Raw genomic sequence first — 21,918 nt, forward strand, 5'->3', positions numbered from 1 at the left:
CATAGAATTGTTTTGATTGGAAAAGACCTTTAAAATCATCAAGTCCAACCACCAACCCAGCACTGCTAAATCCACTGCTAAACCATGTCCCTAAGTACCACATCTACACATCTTTTAAACACCTCCAAGGGATGGTGACTACACAACTTCCCGGGGCAGCCTGTTCTAATGCTTGGCAACCCCTCTGGTGAAGAAGTCTTTCCTAATATCCAATCTAAAACTCTCCTGGCACAACTTGAGGACATTTCCTCTTGTCCTTTCACTTGTTACTTGGGAGAAGAGACCAACCCTCACCTTGCTGCAACCTCCTTTCAGATAGTTGGAGAGAGCAATAACATCTCTCAGCCTCCTTTTCTCCAGGCTAAGAAACCCAAAGGTTGTTTTCTATAATCTGATTATTTTTAAAAGGATTTGTAATATCCCATCTGCTGGTACAAAAAGTTTACTTTCCATCACATCCAAGAATACATGTTTAATATAGTATTTGTTTTCCAAACTGTCTGGGGAATTAATTCTATATAATCTCTATACCAGGCTTTAGGGCTTTTTTATCACTTTCAAACCACACTTTCAAAGGAATATTTTCTTTGCACCATTACCTGTTGTGTATTTTAAATCCATTACTTCCTTAATTTCTATTAATAATTAGTAATTATTAGGTAGTACAAATACTACCCCTAGACTAATTTTTCTCTTTTCTGTACAGATTACATCCTTCAGCCCCTCAAGGCTAGATGATGCCAAATGACAGAGATGTCTGTGACTTGGAGTGGCACCAGTTTGCAGCTGGCCTTAGCTCCTGGCTCACTTGCCTTTATAGACTAAGGCTGTTGTCTGACACAGATAACATCTCCCTTCACCTAACCATTTTCTGGGGAAATCAGTCAAAGACTGAAGAAATTAAATACATCGGCATGTATTCAGTTGGAGGTCTGAGCAAAAGAAAACCAAGAATTTTAGAGCTGTGGGAGGGACAGCACACCTCAGTGTAAGCAAAGCACATGGCAGCCTAACAAAATCTTTGTCTATAAAAAAATTTTCCTATGGTCTCTGCTATGGGGAAGTTCTGGAAAAGGAACAGGAGGAATCAAAGCAAGACAACATCTGTCAGCTGTTTCTTCTCAGTTGTTTCCAGACTCTTTCAGACAGAAGTCATGCACCCCTGTAGTTGGTAGCAACAGGATAGGTAGGTGCCTGGGTAGTAGCAGGACAAGCATCAGGATCTGCTGTGGGACTGAAAACTGAGATGGAAGGAGAGGGCTGGTGAGGCTGAAAAAGTTCTAGGCACCATGTAAGAAAAAGAAAAGCTCTGCAATGGATCTTGCCTATTGATGTTGCCTTAGAATCATAGAATCATAGAATTGGCTGGGTTGGAAGGGACCTCAGAGATCATCAAGTCCAACCCTTGATCCACTCCCGCTGCAGTTCCCAGCCCATGGCACTGAGTGCCACATCCAGGCTCTTTTTAAATATCTCCAGGGATGGAGAATCCACCACTTCCCTGGGCAGCCCATTCCAATGCTTGATCACCCTCTCCCTAAAGAAATTCTTTCTAATGTCCAACCTAAACCTCCCCTGGCACAACTTGAGACCATGCCCTCTTGTCTTGCTGAGAGTTGCCTGGGAAAAGAGACCAACCCCCCCCTGGCTACCCCCTCCTTTCAGGGAGTTGTAGAGAGTGATGAGGTCTCCCCTGAGCCTCCTCTTCTCCAGGCTGAACAGCCTCAGCTCCCTCAGCCTCACCTCACAGGACTTGTGCTGGATCCCTTCACCAGCCTAGTTGCCCTCCTTTGGACTTGCTCCAGGACCTCAATCTCCTTCCTGAACTGAGGGGCCCAGAACTGGACACAGGACTCAAGCTGTGGCCTCACCAGGGCTGAGTACAGGGGCAGAATCCCTTCCCTGGACCTGCTGGCCACGCTGTTCCTGATCCAGGCCAGGATGCCATTGGCCTTCTTGGCTACCTGGGCACACTGCTGGCTCATGTTCAGCTTCCTGCCAATCCAGACTCCCAGGTCCCTCTCTATCTGGCTGCTCTCAGCCACTCTGTCCTCAGCCTGTAGCGCTGCATGGGGTTGTTGTGGCCAAAGTGACTTTGACTACCTTAGCTTATGCCTTTGAGATGCCTCCTTTTGTTATGAATTTTATTAATGCTTCTGGTTGCTGTAGTATTTTATTTCTGAAATGAACTAAATTATTGATCACTGCACAAAGACCTAGTCCTTGCTCCACATACACAAAGGTCAGCTTGGAAATGAGGTGCTCCCAGTGTACAGTCATCATTGGAGGAGAAAGGTCCCACACTGAAAAAGGAGGAGAGATGCGCCTCGTAAAGGAGAAACCAGAAAGTTTGGGACCTGCACCTGGAGCCCACTACTGGGACTTGGTACCACGTCTCAGTGTTCAGGCAGGGTGAATGGACCCAAGGAGAGGTAGCGCTTGGTGACGGCAAAGTGTGTGGTGCCTGAGGAACCGGAGGCCGAGATTCCCAGCGTGTCCATCCCTCCCAAAGGCTCCCGATGGGACCTGGCCGCTTTTCGGGCCCCGGGTCAGAAGGTGCCATCTGGGTCGGCTCTGTTTAACCCGGGCTACCGAACCGCCGTTGAGCGGGAGCCTCCAGCACCGCCCGGAGCTGTGCCCCGGGGGGTGCCCTTCTAAGCGTTCCGCCCACCGGGCCGCGACTCAGGGGCAGAGAGGGGGAGAGGCCGGTTCGGTTCGCCCCGCCTCCGCCCCCCGCCGCACTCCCCCGCGGGGCGGGCCAGCCGGACCACCCGCACCCCGCGGCCGCAGCGAGGAGAGGCGCGGAGCGGAGGCGACCGCGGAAGATGATGGCGGCTCCGCAGCCCTCCGGGTCGGGTCCGCTGGCCCTGTTGGACCACACAGGTGAGCCCCAGCACCTGCCCCGCCAGAACTTCCCTGCTCCGCCGAGGGGGTGAGACCCGGCGGGACGCAGCTGAGAGGGAGAGCGGGAGCCGGGGTGCAGGGGCTGGACGGCCGGGAGAGGCGGAGGGGGAGCTGGGAGCATCCCCCGGGAGATGCTTCAGCCCCTGCCTCGGCACTTGAGGGAAGGGGACGGAGGGGCGGGAGCATCCCCGGGGAGATGCTTCTGCCCCTGCCTCGGCACTTTAGGGAAGGGGACGGAGGGGCTCACGCTGGGGCTGTGCGAGGGGTCCCGGCGGGCTGAGGGGCTCAGCCTGCGGTCGCCGCCGCGGGTCACGCTGTCTCTGTCACTCTCGCTCGCTGAAGTGTTTAAAAAAAGAGCAGTTTTGCTTTTGAGCTTTTTTCCGCCGCTCTTGCTTAGCGAGTCGCTGTGCTGGGGCCTTAAGGTGAGCGCGAATAGCTTGATACGGGACGTCGGTAGAAAATTAATGTAAGAGAGAGCTTTATCTGCCTGGTGAATTAAAATAAAATAAAAAAAAATATGTACAAATAAAAGGCAAGCTGCTGCCACGCTTGGAGCAGGTGGGGATGTCGGCAAGGTGCAGGGATGGCGTGGGACGGGGTGTGGGGAGAGGTTTGGGATCAGCTGGCATCCCACCCGGGTGGCAATGGGTTTCTTTTCTCCTAATTCGAATTCTGCTAATTTAGGGGTTTGTTGCAAAAGTGGTCTGCTGCCTATATTTCTAGTGCGTGTCCTGAAAAAAAATAAAGGCATAAGCAAATGAATGAACAAATATTTCATTATTCCAGAGAAATTCATTGAAGTTGAGAAAATACTGAACTTATTGCTAGGAATGTCTCTGTGCACTGTTTGAAAGCATAATCAGGGACTTAGCTATGTACCCAAGAACTGTAACAGCCAGTTAAAAAAGATATTAGAGCTGAATTTTTGTCTGAAATTTGGAGGAGAAATCATATCAGGGTCGAAAAGATAGCAGTGGGATATATGCTGTAATTTTAAAATATTCTCAGGTAATCAGCAGAAAAAGAATCTGTATGCTAGCTTTAAACTAGTGACTAGCTGCTCATTAAATTATTTATTAGTGAAACAATTACTGCCAAAGCAATGAAGTCATAGTGATACTGCATGATATCACTTACTATACTATACTACATAGTGTCAAAGGAGGGTTTGTGGGTTGTTTGGGGTTTTTTTGGTGGTTTGTTGTTGGGTTTTTTTCTTGGTTGTTTTTTTCTTTTTTCTAATTAGAATTGTAAAAGAACACAGCAATGCTTCCTGTGGTCTTGAATATATAACACACTCATGGATTCTTCCTCAGCAAATTCATAATAAAGATTAGAGACCAGCCCAATGAAAGCTGCTGTCTTGTGGCTCGAAATGAATGCTCTTGTGTTCACTTTAATTAGTTCAGCACTCTGGACAAGTCAAGCATTTAATCAGAAAAGGGAGAGTAATCACCAGTAGCAGGTGAGAATATCTCTTTTAAGCAACTCAGTGCATCACATCTAGTTTTGGGAGGCAATATAGGATTAATTCAGTTTCAGTGGCATTAAACGTTTTTGCAAATACACAAAGGAAACTGTTGCCAAGAGAGAGATGGCAATTAAGTGAGCACTGCAGTAATTAAAGATCATTAATTTAGCTCTGCAGATCTTCCCTGAAATATTTTCTCGATAGCAGCAAAGTGGATACCTTTGATACTGTACTTCTGTCTATGAATTTCTGCTTAGATTGTCTTATTAACCGTGGTTAATGCCACTCTCTGAAACATGTCACAATTTTCAGTAGTATTCATTTGTTAATAAAAATGCATTTTTTTCTGCTGCAAAACTTCCCCCCTTATCTTTTATCATATTGGGATGTTAATATACATTGTGCTAGGACATTTTTTGAAATATATATTTCCATTTAGATCACCTTAACTAGATCAAAGAGCAGGTATGATATTTTGTGCTGCTAATATCCAGTAAATGTGATTATGATCCTAGCAAGTTGCTACATTCTGCAGCACTTCTTTCCTTGCAAAAAAATAATTCTACACTTTTTAATAGATTTTATGTCATCCAGAACTGGATTTTCTAAAAGGAAGTTAGCAAAGTATAGTTCCTTTGGTCTGAATGCAGAGTTTTTTTGAGTTAAATTGCAGACTGTGTGCAAGTTTTCTGTCTCTGAGAGATGCTGTTTCACTGTATTCTTTCCTTCCTTTGACCACTGGACATATTCCATACCATGGACATGTTTCATAATAAATTTCTTCTCTCTCCTTTTAAGCACACCCTTCACTTCACCTAAATACAGCCCCTACCATTCTTCATTAAATCCACCTCTTTGCATTCTACCAGCAATCTGGCCTATACCATCCCCACAGAACCATTCATTTTCCATAGTCCTACTACAAACTGTATTGAAACCCAGGCATCATGAACAGAGCACCGTAAATATAATTTTGTTATCCACAACTGATGAATGCACAAAAGGTTTTGCTGAGTCCAGCAGAACCTGGTCTTTGGGAGACACTTTATTTTTACTCTGTGAAGGATGTTCTCAGTTTCTCTCCTCATGGGCCTCTTTTTCTCTCAAGGAGGCAGCACCCTGGGGTCTCTCCTTGTCCTGATGGTACTACCTTTCCTTCCATCAGGGTAACTTTGCTTGACAGGCATTTAGGAAGCAGAGCAGGGAATGGTTTTGGGGCTGTTCCTTTTTTGCACCCAATTTAAATCTGTACCGGGCAGAGCAGAGGCCAGTGAAGTAGAAGCAGTGTTAACTCTCTAATTTATTTCCCAGATTTTACTGCAGTGCCCACTGCTGTAGTATCAAAACTCAGTTGATACATCACTGGACAAAATTGCTGAAGAATATTGCCAATAGAACGTAATAATATTTTCACACTTTCTATTGACCCTGATCTTAAGCTAATACTCAGAAAGGGAAGAAGATTTCTTTCTACACGCTTGATTTTGGTAAGCTGGTGTTAAGAATTTGAAGCTTAACTATATTAAGGAAGGTCCATATTAAGAGTTTAAATTTTCATACTGCATCATTGTTAGAGAAGTTAAAGGGGATAAATGTCAAAATTATTCTGAGAATCATTTCAATATTAAAAAATTGGAAAGTCAATACCCTACATTAATTGTCTCCTGCATTACAGGAACGTTGGTGTTGGAAGAAAGTTCAGCCTAGAAATACTGACAGCAACACATCCTCTGCCCTTACTTTTCCTGCTGTTCTTGTGCATGCTTGGCCTTCAGCCCAAGCCCAGCATCAGGGGTGTCAGGGAAGGAGGTCAGGGCAGCCTCTGTCTGGTGCTCTGGTTAGGGCTCCTGAGGAAACAGTCTGGCATGGGGTTTTGGCTGGTAGGTACAGTAAAAACAGATCCAAAAAGATGTGTGGCAACTGCTACAAACACCAGTAAACAAAGACTCAAAAAATCTTGGCAGCCAACATGACCAAAATAGCAGAAGGGAACTCGTAGTAGGAGCACATTGCAGCTGTAGCCTTTTTCATCTGAAGATGTTATGCTGCTTTACAAATATTCCTTAGGTCTCACAATATCCTGGTGACTTATATGCATGTAATTATACATATCAAAGATCTTTATTGATGTGATTAAGGAAACCCAGACAGCCAGAGCAGAAACTAATTTAGGCCTGATTTCTAGCCATCTTCTCTGAGCATGTGGCATTTGAAAACAAGGGCTTGTATGTGTCAGTCTCTGCTCCAGAAGGGGCCTTTCTGTGCTCCTGCCTGGAAGTCATCTCTCCTAAGGGTGGGGTTTTTAGTTAGCTACGTGTAGTTTCCAAACTGGAGTATGAAAAATAAGAGGTATGAATAAGTACTTGCCTCTGATTTGAGATGCAGCTGGTCAAAGATCAATGGATGTGAGGATTGAAAAGTACCATGTGTAAATGCTTTCTGTTGTGTGTGAATTTCAAAGTCAAAATGTAATTCAGCCCCCAGAGTTACCTATAAATAATGACATCATTTTCTGTTTTATTTCAATAAATCCACATCTGATTTACTACAATTACAACTAACAGCATGCTTTTCCTAAGGCATTTTCCACGAACCTCAGTCTGGGCAATCAAATGCCTGTGGGGTTTTTTTGGTTTTTTTGGGATTTTTTTGTTGGTTGGTTGGTTTTTGGTTTTTGGTTTTTTGTGTGTGTGTGTGTGCGTGTGTTTCTGTTATGTTATTTTTTTCTTTTTGTCCATGTAATTAATGATAACCAAAACTCCGGAGAGCAGGTTGGATCTCAATGCAATTTAGGTTAAACTTTGCCAGTAAAGGTGTTGTTTTGAGAAAAAGGTGGAAGTTTGGCTCCTCTGTCACTTAGTAAAAACAAACATTCAGTGGTTTCAGGAACACTTGGCTGAGCAGTGTCTGTCCCATTGACTTCATAGAATCATAGAATCATAGAATTGGCTGGGTTGGAAGGGACCTCAGAGATCATCAAGTCCAACCCTTGATCCACTACCACTGCAGTTACCAGACCATGGCACTGAGTGCCACATCCAGTCTCTTTTTAAATATCTCCAGGGACGGAGAATCCACCACTTCCCTGGGCAGCCCATTCCAATGTCTGATCACCCTCTCAGTAAAGAAATTCTTTCTAATGTCCAACCTAATGTCCAAAAGGCTTGTGTTCCTCTGTCCCTTTAGAGGATGCCTACATTGAAGCTGCAGTGACAGTGACAGGTATCTGTGACAGTGGCTACGAGCACAGATACCCAAGCCACTTCTAGTCTAGCTGTCTTGACTGTCATAAAACCATAGGATCACTGAATAATTCACATCGGGAGGTACCTCAAGAAGTTGCTTCTCCAATCTCCTGCTCAGCAGGGTCAACAAAGAGGTTGGACCAGGTTGCTCAGGGCTGTTCCTGGTTGAATCTTGAAAACCTCCCTGTGTGGAGACAGCACAACCTCTTTGGGCAACCTGCTGCCATGTTTGACTGTTCTAATGCTGGATTTTTTATTATTTTTTTTTTACCGAGTCTGAAACACTTCTTGTGTTTTTTTTTTATGTTCACTGCCTTTTTGTCCTCCTTCTGTGCACCACTATTAAAAATCTGAGTCTGTCCTCTTGACAGCCACCTTATAGGCACTGAAGACTGCTACTAGTCCTGCCAAAAGCCATCTCATCTCTAGGCTAAGCAAGCCTTGTTCCCTCAGCCTCTTCTCATTGAATGAGTGTGCCAGCCCCCTGGCCTTATTTGGGGTCATCTGATGAATTAATGAAAGTTAATTCATGTATTTTCTGTACTGGGGGTCCAAAACTGGGGCTGTGTACTCTAAAAAGTGTTATAGTTAGGGGCATAGTTACTTTTCTTGTCTACTGATGGTGGTCCTGTAAATACACCCCAGGATGCCATTGGCCTTCTTTGCTGCCAGAACACCCTGCTGGTTCTGGCATTGCTCTTTCCTTTGCTCAGCACTTCAGCACAACAATATGTCTGTAAGATTTCTGCTGGCCCATTTTCCCAACCTCCCTGGATCCCTTCGAACAGCCCACCAGGCTTTGACTGGACCCCAAAGTTTTGTGTCATCCTGCCAGTTTGATGAGCAGGCATGCTACCAATTTCTTTAGGTCACTGATGAATACATTAAATTGCACAGGTCCCCAAAAGAGATCCTCACCGCACTCCTTTTGTTACTGATCTCCAGGTAGAATGCAGTCCATTCCCTCTGAACCAAACAACCCAGCCAGTTTTATTAACTATCAGCTTGACTGGTCCCCCAGACCCTGACATCCCAGCTTGGTTATGAGAATGTTGTAGGATACCATGATAAAATGCTGTTAGATTTGAGGTAAAATACATCCACTGATCCACAAACTCAGTCATTTTGTCACAGCAGGGCATCAAGTTGGTTGGGCATAATTTGTATTCTTAGCATGCTTATCATAAAAGTTTCTATGATTTTATGTTAAAAGTTCTACTAGTAAATGTTGTAGCACCAATCTATACAGCCAGCTCAGAACTGCTATAAGACATTTCTCTGCAGCACAGTGTGGTAGGTTTTTAGATTTTTTTTTTTTTTTACAAAAGAGAAGCTAATTCAGACTGGAAGGCCCCAGTTCAGGAAGGAGATTGAGGTCCTGGAGCAGGTCCAAAGGAGGGCAACCAGGCTGGTGAAGGGACTCGAGCACAGATCCTATGAGGAGAGGCTGAGGGAGCTGGGGCTGTTCAGCCTGGAGAAGAGGAGGCTCGGGGGAGACCTCATCACTCTCTACAACTCCCTGAAAGGAGGGGGTAGCCAGGGGGGGGTTGGTCTCTTTTCCCAGGCAACTCTCAGCAAGACAAGAGGGCACGGTCTCAAGTTGTGCCAGGGGAGGTCTAGGTTGGATATTAGAAAGAATTTCTTTACGGAGAGGGTGATCAAGCATTGGAATGGGCTGCCCAGGGAAGTGGTGGATTCTCCATCCCTGGAGATATTTAAAAAGAGACTGGATGTGGCACTCAGTGCCATGGTCTGGTAACTGCAGTGGTAGTGGATCAAGGGTTGGACTTGATGATCTCTGAGGTCCCTTCCAACCCAGCCAATTCTATGATTCTATGATTCTATGATTCTTCTCTTCTCCAGGCTGAACAACCCCAGCTCTCTCAGCCTGGCTTCCTAGGAGAGGTGCTCCAGCCCTCTGATCATCTTTGTGGCTCTTCTCTGGACTCACTCCAACAAGTCCATGTCCTTCTTGTGCTGGTGCCTTTATCATGTATTGATTAGTGCTTTTAAACAAGTCTGCTTAATTCTGTGCTATGGGCCTGGGTTCTGACGTTAGTAACCTGTGGTTGCAGCTCAGGTATGGCACCACCATAGCAAGGTTGAATGAGATGAAGCAAGATGAAAGCAGTAGATGAGCCTGCTCTGTCTCACTTTGGAGCACCTGAACCCAAATCCCAGTGGGACTGAAAGTATTTCACTGGGCAGCTACTGTTAAGAAAGGTAGGGCCATATGTAGTTACCTGATCAATGATATTTATAGCTTTGCTTCAGAGGTACAGAATGGTTTCTTGCCCTAGTAAATATGAAGAACACATTCATTTTTCATGATAGCATGCAGAGTTTCTGCTAGTTTTGTTTAAGATACGAGTTTTTGTCTTCCATCCAGGTAGAGTTGAATTGGCACTTCATGTAGGTAAGTGTTTAAGGCCTCTGGAATCTGACTTACGGATGTGAGCAACACCTCATTATAAATGTTGAACCGAAGGCATAATTATCATTGTCACTGACTTCCAGTTCAGCCTAATAAAAACTCATTTACATGTACCCAGTGTGTGTGCATCAAGCTACGCTGAGTTCTAGCTAACTGTGGTTTGTAATTCCCCCTGTTTTCTGCCACTTTTTTCCACAGTGGGAGAACGAGTTAACAACAGAAAAAATTAACAAAAAGAAATCTCCTGTTATTTTGTATTAAGTCTACCACGACTGCAATTAAAAGCTGTCTCTTTTTTTTTTTTTTTTTCCCTCCCCACTCTCTGCAGGACAATTTGCGAAAAGGAAGAAGACTTCACTTTGGTTCACAATGTCTCTTCTGGTAGTGTCTGTTTTCATATTGACCATAGGTCTGGCAGCTACCACAAGAACAGAGAATGTTACCGTGGGAGGCTACTACCCAGGCATTGTTGTGAGTAAAGAAACTTATTTCAGATCATTTGGTACAACCAGATAAATCATTATCAGGTGGATATGGGAAGCTCGGATTGATTAAAAAAAAAAGAAGATAAAAATCAGACATGTTGCATTTCGCAGGGGGGAAATACCTCTTTGTTTTGAGCTGTGTAAAGGTAGGGGGGACTTGGGGACGCTGCTGGGAGTTGATCAGGGTTTTGATCAGGAGGGGAATTGATCATGGTTTCACAGCACAGCAGTGTGCTAGGCCCAGGGACCCATATGAGAGCCCATGGTGGACTTGCCACTGATCTCTGTGAGATACAGGCAGAGACATGACTGGACAATAGGCAGGCTTTTAGAGATTTACTACACTGATGGCAGAAGGAGACACTCTTGTGTCTGTGTGCTGGGAATTCTGCTGTGTTCATCAAAGGGGAAGCCCTCTGGATGAGCTTGTGGAAGCTTCTCCCTGGAGCCTGCCTAACCTCTCCTTGTGCATTCTTGCTGTCGGTCCTCTCGTACAGGATTCCCTTCCAAAATCCTTACCTTTACTTTTGGCTTGGGAGCAGACTGCTTAAACACATTCCTGCACTGGGCATGAGGTTTGGGTTGCATCTGCTTCACCCTCTGGTGTCTCTGTGACTTCTGGGGAGCTGTGGTCCCGCCAGGTCCTTGCCAGTTCAAGCCCCATGGCTTTTTCTGACCTCAGAAGAAACCAGTCATATCCAAAAGGATGCAGACTCCTAGGTCCAAAAAGGTTTTTTTTTTTTTGCCTTGTTTGGTCTCCCCGAGGCAGCCAGGAGGAGGCAGAGGGCTCAAGGTGAAAAAAGAAACTCATGCACATAACAGTTAAGAAACCTGCTTGGGTCTGTGGCTCCACCACAGTCAAAATGTGTTGTAAGGAATCATTATTTCTTGTTCTCTGTGGAATGAAATGCCCAGAGAAGAAGGATATCTATCTATCTTTTTAGTACTCTGAATACATTTTGCATTGACATTAATAATTTGTGAGTTAGAACTGTTCCTCCTAAGCAAGCCCTCTTACATCTTACTGTCATGCTGAGATCAGGTCTTCAGGAAACGTAATTTTGGGATAATGATCTATAAAGAGTGGTGTTTTAAAAATAGAACAAAAAGTAGTTCCAAGAATAAAACCTTAAAATAATGAATTTTCCTTTCATTAAGCTAAAATAGATAGATTAATGCTGATAAAGGTTTCTCCTTCTGCAATTTGAATTCAAATATTTTAGAAGACCATTCATTCCACTGAAAGAAGTTCCATTTTAAAACTACTGTCTTTAACAAGTGTTATAAGCAATATACCTATATGCACAGACCATTTTATTTCAGCATCCAGTTTCTTTTAGAAATAACACAAGTTCTATTGACGCAGCTGAACACCATCATCTCTTAATTTTTTAATTTTTTTTTTTTAAATCAGGAAGTCATTAATACCCACGTAGCATAGCTAGAATTTGTCGGAACACTGTGAAAACAGAGCTTTTTGTTAATAATTTTTCCCCTCAAAAGATTATTGTAGCTAAATAACTTTATTAAATTCAGAATTCTTTTTGATGTACATGTGATGGATCATTGAAGCCACTGAGAAAGAGTGATGGGTAATTGTCAGTGTAAACTTCATTAATCCTATAGATATCCCAAAAGTGCTGCACTGCCCTTCTTGCCTCACCACCAGTTGTGGAAGCCTTGCTAGGGGATGGCCTCTCCTCTGCCAATGGGCACAGTGTGAATCTCTTTCTGAACCATCTGAATAACCTTCAAAAGGTGCTTGTCTTCTCCTCTGACAGTAGAGGGAGCTTAGAAAAACAATATAGCACTGACGCCAAACTTTTAGGTATGTAGAGCTAGGGGAGGGAATTTGATGCTAGATTTTTAATTGTTAGGCTCAAAGAAGAGAAAGACTATGAGGACAGAAAGTGTTAATTACAATTAAAAATAAGGTCTAGTTCTTATAGAATTCAGTAGCAAAGTATTAACTTCAGAGCTGGTAGGTGAGATCTGAATCTCAGCTGACTTTAGGTAAGGGATTTTGGTCTTAAAAATATGCAGAATTAACCCATATCCTACAAATGTGGATAAAACTATTGACTTACATGGATTTAATTGCACCTAGAAGTATTTTTAGGGTTTTCGGGCTTGATCTGTAATATAATTTGAGCTTTTGTTTAGTTCCCATGGGTTTCAAGAAGAGATAGGTGCTTTAATTTGTCTCCATAAGTAGTATTTGTAATTTAATTGGAAAAGGCTTGGTTCTAGAGACATATTTATAGTGGTAGATATTATCTGTATTTATGCATCCAAAGTCACTTAACATAATAACTTTTCTGTATGTAGGTGACTTACTATAATGTTACACTTTGGAAGGTGTCTGCATTTAGGGGGTTACTGTTACCCATCAGTTTGGGTTTAGGGCTGTCTTCGTGGAACACGATGCAAAGCCAGAGCTAGAACTTCTTCAGATTCACTTCCTTATAAATATTGTTTCAACTTACATATTTTATGTAATTCTCCATGCTTTCTTTTGCTATTTTCATAATCTGTCGACCAGGAGTCTACAGGGCCCAATTGTCCCAGTCACCATATAGACCTAAACTTCCAGAGTTCCCAACCTAAGTAACCTATTGTCTAAACAGACAAAAAAATTATTTACGGCCCTAAAGCAATCTCAGCAATGATGTGGCTTGTATTGTGATCTCTGTCTGGTTCTGCTCTTACTGATTTAATTGCTGTTGTCCCTTATTGGCTCATTTTTCCTTTACATGGATAATATTACTCTGCTCTCTATCCCCTGCATCAGCCGTAAATTGGGCTTTATGGATTGGTCCCGTTGAGATGAAAAATGGGGCTTGGAACCAGGTGTCATTTTGATGTAGTTATCTTAATTTACAAAGTTTCTGTCCCTTGAACAGAGTGTCCTTGCTCGCAGTTCCAAGTCTCTCTCCCATTCAGCTGTCAGCATGGATGCACTTGCAGGCTCTTTCTTTTCCAAAGTTTCCACTTTTAGTCCTTGTGCCCCCCTTCCACATAAATCTTCCCCAAACAGTCTATAGCAAATCTCCTTTCTCTACATTTGCTTCCTTGAGAGGGACTGATGGATTCCTGTTGTGTTACCGAGCGAGTAAAGAACTTGTAGGGGATTTCCATTCTACCGTGAGCAGTTGTGCGTAGCAGCAAGGAGTTCAAGGCCATTGCTCAAGCCCTTGCCTGGGATGCCAAGTCTTTGAAAATTCAACTTGTGCTTGGAGGAGGGGCTCTGAGTCAGGTTCAGAGACCTTGTTCCAGAAAAGAGCTCAGATTCCTTAGCAGGGATGTCATGCCCTGTCCATGGGGTGGGTTGGGTGTGAGATGAGGGGGTGCCTGGGGGTGTGGCTGGGCAGGAGGCAAGAGTCTCAGCCCTGCTGAAGAGGAGGGGCAAGGAGTGTGGAAGTGATGAGGGATTGACACTGAGGTGACTTCAGGGCAGCATGTGGCCAGGCAAGGCAAGGAAGGAGCTCTGTGGAAAGAGATGCTGACACCTGCACTCTAACTGCTTCTCAGTCTGTGGCCAGCTACATCTCAGGTGTGTGGCACCAAGGAGACCCCTTTTTTCCATGAACCCAGTGGGAGTCCAAGACACCAGGAAGGTCTGATGAAAGGTTGATGTCACCTGTTGGTGTTTTACCTTGAGTTAACCACAAATCCAAGGAGTTTCTACCTCTCCAAACCTTCATGGGCCCACCATAAGGAAGAATCATTTCCTGCCAGTCTGGTCTTGAAGCTGTTTCTGGTGGGAAGAATGAGGCCAGCTAACTCCAGTGTCCCTTTCTCCTTTCTCTCCTGTGGCTGTTGTTACTGCAGCTGCCCCATGTTGAAAATAGCTGTCCCTCTGGCATTTTAGCAAGGACTTTTTCTGGGATGTGTGATAGTGTTTAGTCATTACAATCAAACAAACCCAACCCTAAGTATTTGAACTTGAGTGACTTGTGTGACAGCAAGGTATCAATTTTTTTGAAGAGAAATGTTTGTCTGCAGCTGCCTAAAGATTTGCAGTTTTCCAGAATAATGATGTATAAGCTAAATGTAAGTTGTTTTTATTTCTCTCATTTCACTTAATTTTTACTTTATAGTGTGTAAAATGGTACAACTATGGTAACAATGAACAGGTTATAGAAGCATATGTTTATACAGGCTTCTGTTTACTACATGGCAAGTTTTGCTCTGAAATACCAAAAAGCTGCAGTTCTGGTGTCACAGTTTAACACTGGTCCAGCAATTAAACCAAATGAGAGATGCTCTCTATTAATCCCCCTTCCCTTCCTGATAAAGAAAGGAGAGAGAATAAGGGAGAGAGACTTATGGGTTGGAAACTAAACTACACAGCTTTAATGAAACAGTAATGATAAATAGGAAAAATTACTAAATATGTACAAATAAACAAATATACAGGAAAATTGATCCCATGTTCCCTCCCCAGTTTTCCCCCAGTAACTCTCACGTCACCACACTCACTGCAGGGCAGCTCTGGGAAAGTCCAGGCTGGACTCCTGGAGTCAGCAGCAGTCAGGAGCTGGAGGCAGGAACACATAGATTCGGGAGGGCAGGGATCAGTAGCACAGGCAGAGGAATGGATGGAATCCTCCCAGGATGCTGAAGCAAAACAGGGAACGGGCAAAGAAAGGGAAGCAGGAAAGGCAGAAAGGGCAGGAAGCTGGAAGCTGGCTTGACCCTTGTGCTCCTTGAAATTTATACCGAGTATGATGTGTATGGGATGGAATACTCTGTTCGGTCAATTCTGGCATCTATCTTGTCCATTCCTCCCCACAGGAGGGCTGCAGGTGGGACCTCTTTCTTCCTTCTGGAGCGTAAAATGTTCCTCAGAGCTGAGCAGTGTCCTTGGCTCTGCACACCGGTCTCTAGCAGTAACTATAAACATCGAGTGTTATCAGTCCTAGAAGCAGACACTGACTGAGAAACTTGCTGTTAGTGCAACTACTTACAAGAGACATAGCTGAAAGCAAAAGTACAAGACAGAAAATCACCTTTATCCTGGCCCAAGCCAGGACATCTGGTCATTCCCCATTGACATTGTATGATTTATGTCCACTGATAACTTCCACCCTTTCCCCTAACCCTCACCATTTTGCCTGGATGCTCACCTGTGTCATGCATCTTCTCAGATATTGCTTTAATGCTGTGGTATGGTGATCAAATAAGCTGATCTCATATGTCTCTCCTGGTTTTTGTTCTTTGCTTTAGCTTGGCTTTGGATCTTTCCTAGGGATTGTTGGAATCTACCTGGTAGAGAACAGAAGACAAATGGTAAGCAATGTTACTTTTTGTTCTAATTTTTGCTTCTTAGGATGTCTTAAATCAGACAAAGGAGGGATTTCCAGTTGACATAAAACATGAGTTGGCCTCAAAATGTTAGTCATTTATTTCACCTTTTCTGAAAAGTTTCAATGAAGCAAGGGTTGGCCAGGGATAGTTTCACTTCTGAGGTCATGATTTGTTTTTACTGAATTTCTTTTCTGCTGGTTTATTGAGTTGAATAGACTCAGGGCTGGACCAGATGAGCCAGAACTTGGCCAGGATCATGTAGCTGGGGAAAAGACAAAGTGCATGGGTCATGACAAGGCAGCAATGAGCCACATGATCAGCTCAACCATAACAGGTGATATCATGCTACACAACTACACAAGAAGTTTAAGTCAGGAACATTTTAATGAAATCATGTGTGTGAAGAAATAATAATAATAAAAAAAATAAAAAAAGAAGACAAAACCCCCAGAGCTTTTGGTGTCATGATTCTCTGGCTAAGTCAGTGTTTGATGACACTATGTGGCTTATTTTTAAATGTAGCTTGGCTTTGCAAACTTCTTGCTTTTATTTATGTGAGGAAATCATAAAAGTCCTTGAGACATCTGGATGAAGGAAGGTGCATAGGACTGGATAGGTGGGAAGTCTTAACCTTCCCTGGCTCTTGGCAAAAAATAGCAATGTCTTGGCTGAACAGCAACATATTCAGTGTGCACTTTACATTAGTCTGGTTATAATCAAGCATCATGAAGGATGATTAATTTAATAATGTAGAGCCTTCACTGGTGTAAAGAGGGCTGTTAAGTTCAGAGGAGGCATGATGGATTTATCTTGTGTTTTGCTAACAAGTAATTTCTTTAGTCACAAGTAGTCTGTTGTGATTTCCTGTGCAACTTGCTCTAGGTCAACCTGCTTTACTAGGGAGGTTGGAGTAGAGGATATCCAGAGGCCCTTTCCAACCCCTTCCATTCTGTGGTTCTGTGATTCTGTGATTCTGTTTACTTGATTGTAAATGCAGCCTTGTTTTTACTATTTGTATGCAAACTTGTTTCATAATACCACTTTTTTATTTGCCTTTAAGTTTCAGTCATGCATTTGCAAGTATTCGCCTGCTTTTAATTTCCATTTCTAGTTGGATATCCCAGAGGAGTTAGACTTATAAAGCCATGATGTTTATCTATGTCTTTCTCTGTTCCCCTTCCCATTTTTTGAACATGTTGACTGATTTCAGGGGAATTCATCAGGGAGGCAGAGACTTCAAAGGTGTGCAGTTCTTTCAAGTTTCATGAAAATTCAGAAGTGGGTAGAGAAGAGAATTATGAATTAATTGCCCCATGGTGGTAAAGGCTGCAATGTCAGCTCACCTCTTATCAAACACTAATCCAGATGGGACATGACCTTTGAGAGACAGATCTGCAGTAGGCCAGGCCTGCTTAATTTTGCTACTGACAAAAGATTTTATTACTTTTTTTAAGAACTATTGCCCCTGGTTTCTACATCAGTGACCAGGATGAGCAGCAGGTTCCAAGTTGCCAACTCAGTGGTGGGCAGATGGAAAGAGCTTTGTCTTCCACAGCATTCATGCTACTTTACTAACAGGAGTAGCATGTGAAGGTTGTTTTACCTTTCAGTTTTCCTCTAATCTGTCTCTTAGTTTTCTATTACTTCTGTCCTTAGCAGAGAGGGAAGTGTCTGAAAAAGATGTAAGGTGGGTTAGCAGTGGTTAAATCATGTAACTCTCAATGCATTGTGTCATTTACACAGAGACTGTGGAGAAACAAGTGTCTAATATGTTTGGTATTAGTGCTTCTTTGAATTTCCCAGCATGGAAAAAGGAAAACAGCTTTCTGCTAATAACACTCAGTGAAGATACAGCTGCTGAAAGATTTGGTTTCTGGAGAACAAAGATAATAACTAAGAAGTGTAGCAACATCCACATTGGGCCAAGCCTTTTAACACTGTCTTTGCTAAGGCTGGGCTGCTGTTTTCAAACATGACAGAAATGAGATTGAAAGGGTTTGTGTCATAATACCACTTAGGGCAGTAATTGTTCCCTGGAATGTACACTGAGTATATTTGATTGGGAGGGTTTAGAGTGTCTTTAACAAATTTGCAGCCATCAGTAAGATTGTAAAGAATTATATAAGCAAAAAAATTCCTGTAGCAAAAAAATCTATGCATTGCAGCAGAAAAAAAAAAGGGGGGGATGGGAAGGAAAATAAGTTGTTTACCTAATTGCTCCTGTATTAACTGGACTACCTTTGTGCATTTACTGCAGTATAAATTGAGTTCAACCCAGCATAGTTCTGCCAGCTGTCTGGCCCTTGTAATGACTCAATACTTCATTTTTGTTTTGTAAAATTGAGAATAAATGTAGATTCAACTACCCTAGAAAAAATAATCTTTATTAAATTGACCTCTTCTCTGTAAATCTATTTTTCTTTTTGTCTTGAAGCTCTATTTCCTTGTGACCTATTCTCTGTAAGTCCAGGTTTATTCATGGTTGATGAAATGCTACCTGCAATACGAAAGAGGTAATGGTTAGCAGAACAACAGAACCAGCCCAGCAAATACCCAGCACTCAGTAAAAGTGAGCATGGGGTTTGAGAAAGAATGAAAACACACTTAGGCAGAATGTACAATGGTTTGTTCTTAAAACACAACATTAATAATGTTGCACCTCTTTGACCTCGTTCTTGGCATCCCAGGGCCCACAGTGGGAGTTCAATGTGCTGACCAAGGTACAACCCTAAATTCAAAGGAACTGCTGCCTGCAGAGCAGGCTCTGCCTCATTGACTAGCATGATTTCACTTCACCTCTTAGCATTCCTGCTTGGCTCTGCTCTGCTTGGCTGCTTTGGCACCAGCAAAACAAAAGTTCCCTTTGACTAAAGTTTTGCACTGATTTTGGATGTTTTTCACTGGCAAGAAGCAGAAATAGACAAATGAAGCGTTTCTGTCCCTTTTTGCCTCTTTTGACCCCTCCAAAGCAGGTCATGGATCGGAGAACAGAGTATAGCTGTATGTTGTTTTGTTCCAAAGGCACACTTAGTCCAGCTGGATGGGCAGAATCATAGAATCATAGAGTCATAGAATTGGCTGGGTTGGAAGGGACCTCAGAGATCATCAAGTCCAACCCTTGATCCACTACCGCTGCAGTTACCAGACCATGGCACTGAGTGCCACATCCAGTCTCTTCTTAAATATCTCCAGGGATGGAGAATCCACCACTTCCCTGGGCAGCCCATTCCAATGCTTGATCACCCTCTCCATAAAGAAATTCTTTCTAATGTCCAACCTAAACCTCCCCCAGCACAACTTGAGACCGTGCCCTCTTGTCTTGCTGAGAGTTGCCTGGGAAAAGAGACCAACCCCCCACTGGCTACCCCCTCCTTTCAGGGAGTTGTAGAGAGTGATGAGGTCTCCCCTGAGCCTCCTCTTCTCCAGGCTGAACAGCCCCAGCTCCCTCAGCCTCTCCTCATAGGATCTGTGCTCGAGTCCCTTCACCAGCCTGGTTGCCCTCCTTTGGACCTGCTCCAGCACCTCAATCTCCTTCCTGAACTGAGGGGCCCAGAACTGGACACAGGACTCGAGGTGTGGCCTCACCAGGGCTGAGTACAGGGGCAGAATCCCTCCCCTGGACCTGCTGGCCACGCTGTTCCTGATACAGGCTCAAATCAAATGGATTTGATTGTAAGACATGAAGCGTTCTTGCTCGTTTGCTTGCTTGCTTGCCATCTCCTCACATTACAGTACAAAGTATTTCCAATGAGAAAATGAGATGCTGAAATTGTATACAGAGGTGGGGAAGGCTGGATGTGTGGGGGATTCGTGGCAGCAGAGCTGAACTGGGAGCAGTTGGCAGTGCTGAGGGGGAGTGCTGGAAAAAGGTTTCTCTTCATATATAAATGTGGAGGTGGAATGAGGTAGCAGCTTGAAATGAAGCACTGTCTGAAAGTGCAACATTGATAAGACATCCAACATGCAGATTTAGCTGACCTGATGGATAAGCACTGGCTCACAGTTCCCACTCACACATCTTTCTGTTGCCAGTCTCACCAAGCTGTCCTGCTCACAAGGCTGAAGATGAGCATGCTGAAACTGCAGTGCCTGCAGCAGGGATGGGGAGGTGCAAGTGGGAGATGCAAGGGCACCCTAATAACCATCAGGGTTCTCAACATTTAGAATATCACAGTGCTGCCTGCAACAGCTCTTGGCAGGGTGGTGGTAGCCACCCCAACAGCAGAGAAAGACAAAGGCAGGAGCAGAGTGGGAGAAGGTACAGGAGCATAAAGAACACAGAGGGGACAAGGGGGATCAGGAAAGAGGAAGTGACCCCTCAGGAGGTGTGAATCAGTGCAAACCTCAGTACTACTTAGGATGAAAACAGTTGTCTGCAGCAGGTCTGAGGCCTGAATTCACCCATTGCTGAGTCTTGCTTGTTTTTACTTCATGCTAACACACTGTTAATTTTCTTGCTGACATGGCTGGGACATACTCAGATATAAATCTAATGCTCAGGTGACTCAACTTGCTCCTTGACAATGTTCAGAGAGATAGGTGTAGTGTTTTTAGCTGAGGAGACATTGCTTCTGACAAAAGAAGAATTTGAAGACACGAGAGAGGTGAAAACATGGAGCTCTGCACATGAACAGAAAGGGCAAAACTATGTCTTTGGACTTCCCAAAGGATACTAAGTTTAGGTGCCTTAATACGCTTGCTTTCCAATCTCTGTCAGCAACAATTAGATTTCAAATTAAGTGCTGAAGAAAAACTATAGCAGGAGCTGGAGAAACAAAGCTGTACTCTCCTCTTCTGTTTTCAGTTGACAGACTTCCCTGACAGTGCATGCATTCCTACCCCGTGTTGAGATGTATGTGAGGCAGTATGTCAGGGTTATCTCTGATTATTTTCTTTGCCATTACACTTCACATCTGTTTCAGCAGGAAAGCTTTTTCAAAGGATTTACATCTGAGAGCCAGTTTTCAGAAGGACCAAACCTCTTTTACTTTTCAAACCTGGCGTATCTTGTAAATAGATGATGTCCATCAGAAAATACCCACTAGACATTCTGTGATAGTGATTATTTATTATGCACACTGAAAAGATATTGATAGGGATGTCTAGTCTGTTTTGTTCAAGCATGTTGTGCTTCATCTGCATTTAAATGCAAATTAAACATTCAGGAAGAAACTGTCTTTAGTGCAGATTTTGATCAATGATGCTAAATGCTAGTAGATTCCACATCACATATGAATCTAATTAAAGCAGCTTGCTTACATAAAGAGAAAAACCATTAAAACTCTGTAGATCTCCTGAGACTATCTTTGATGTTTCTGCACAAATAAACAAAAGTCTTTGTTGTAGCGCAGGAGAAATTCACATATGTAAAGCCAAACGTTGTAATTCTCAAGGTACTATTTCTCCCTTGAACTCAAGCTCCAGAGGAAGTCAAAAGCTCTTCTTTTTTTTTCCAGAAATTACTTTCCTGTGTGCTTGTATTTCACATAGTTCAGGGAAGAATAATTAATGCTGATGTAAAAATGAAAACAATGGAAAATTTATCAGTTGTCCTTGTCTTTAGCACTTTTAAGATGATTAAAATTGAAAAGACCTAATAATAGCTTTACAGGCATAGATGTGCACTGTTTTTTTATTGCATTCTAACTGTACATTTCAGAATCAGACAAGGAGATTTATATAAAGATAACAGCACAAGTTGACACTGATACTTGTATGTGCTCAAGCATGGCTCTTCTTTAGATATCTTTATTCTTTTCAAAACATAAAAGCATCTAATTAGCTGGTAAGATCAAGCAGTTTATTTTTTGAGAACATCTTCCTGCTCTCTTATGCCTACCTCTTAGGCCCCTGTAATGCAGTGCCCTTTGGAGACAGCTTCTTCTCTCCTTAGGTTCTAAGAGGAGCCTGGAAGAGTGATTTAGACTGGGCTCTGGAGTTTTAGATATCTAAAGTATGGTTAGAAGTATCCCATGTTAGGTCACTATTTCTCTTCTCTAATATTGAGGCCATTACAAAAGAAATCAAACTTTAATTCTGGCCAGTTGTGCATTTAAGGCAGAGCAGCCC

At 43.2% G+C, this 21,918-nt stretch overlaps 1 protein-coding gene across 1 annotated transcript in view; it reads left to right on the forward strand.

Annotated features, from left to right (window-relative positions):
* Nucleotides 1-2,752: 2,752 nt before the first annotated feature.
* The window catches only part of TMEM255B (transmembrane protein 255B), a 72,755-nt gene continuing 53,589 nt past the window's right edge, over nucleotides 2,753-21,918 (forward strand). The window contains exons 1-3 of the mRNA XM_071744256.1: nucleotides 2,753-2,883; nucleotides 10,383-10,525; nucleotides 15,769-15,831. Coding sequence (XP_071600357.1) covers nucleotides 2,826-2,883; nucleotides 10,383-10,525; nucleotides 15,769-15,831 — 264 coding nt within the window. The 5' untranslated portion in view covers nucleotides 2,753-2,825. The remainder of the gene's footprint in view (nucleotides 2,884-10,382; nucleotides 10,526-15,768; nucleotides 15,832-21,918) is intronic.

The sequence above is a fragment of the Heliangelus exortis genome, chromosome 1, assembly GCF_036169615.1.
Source record: "Heliangelus exortis chromosome 1, bHelExo1.hap1, whole genome shotgun sequence".
Lineage (NCBI taxonomy): Eukaryota > Metazoa > Chordata > Aves > Apodiformes > Trochilidae > Heliangelus > Heliangelus exortis.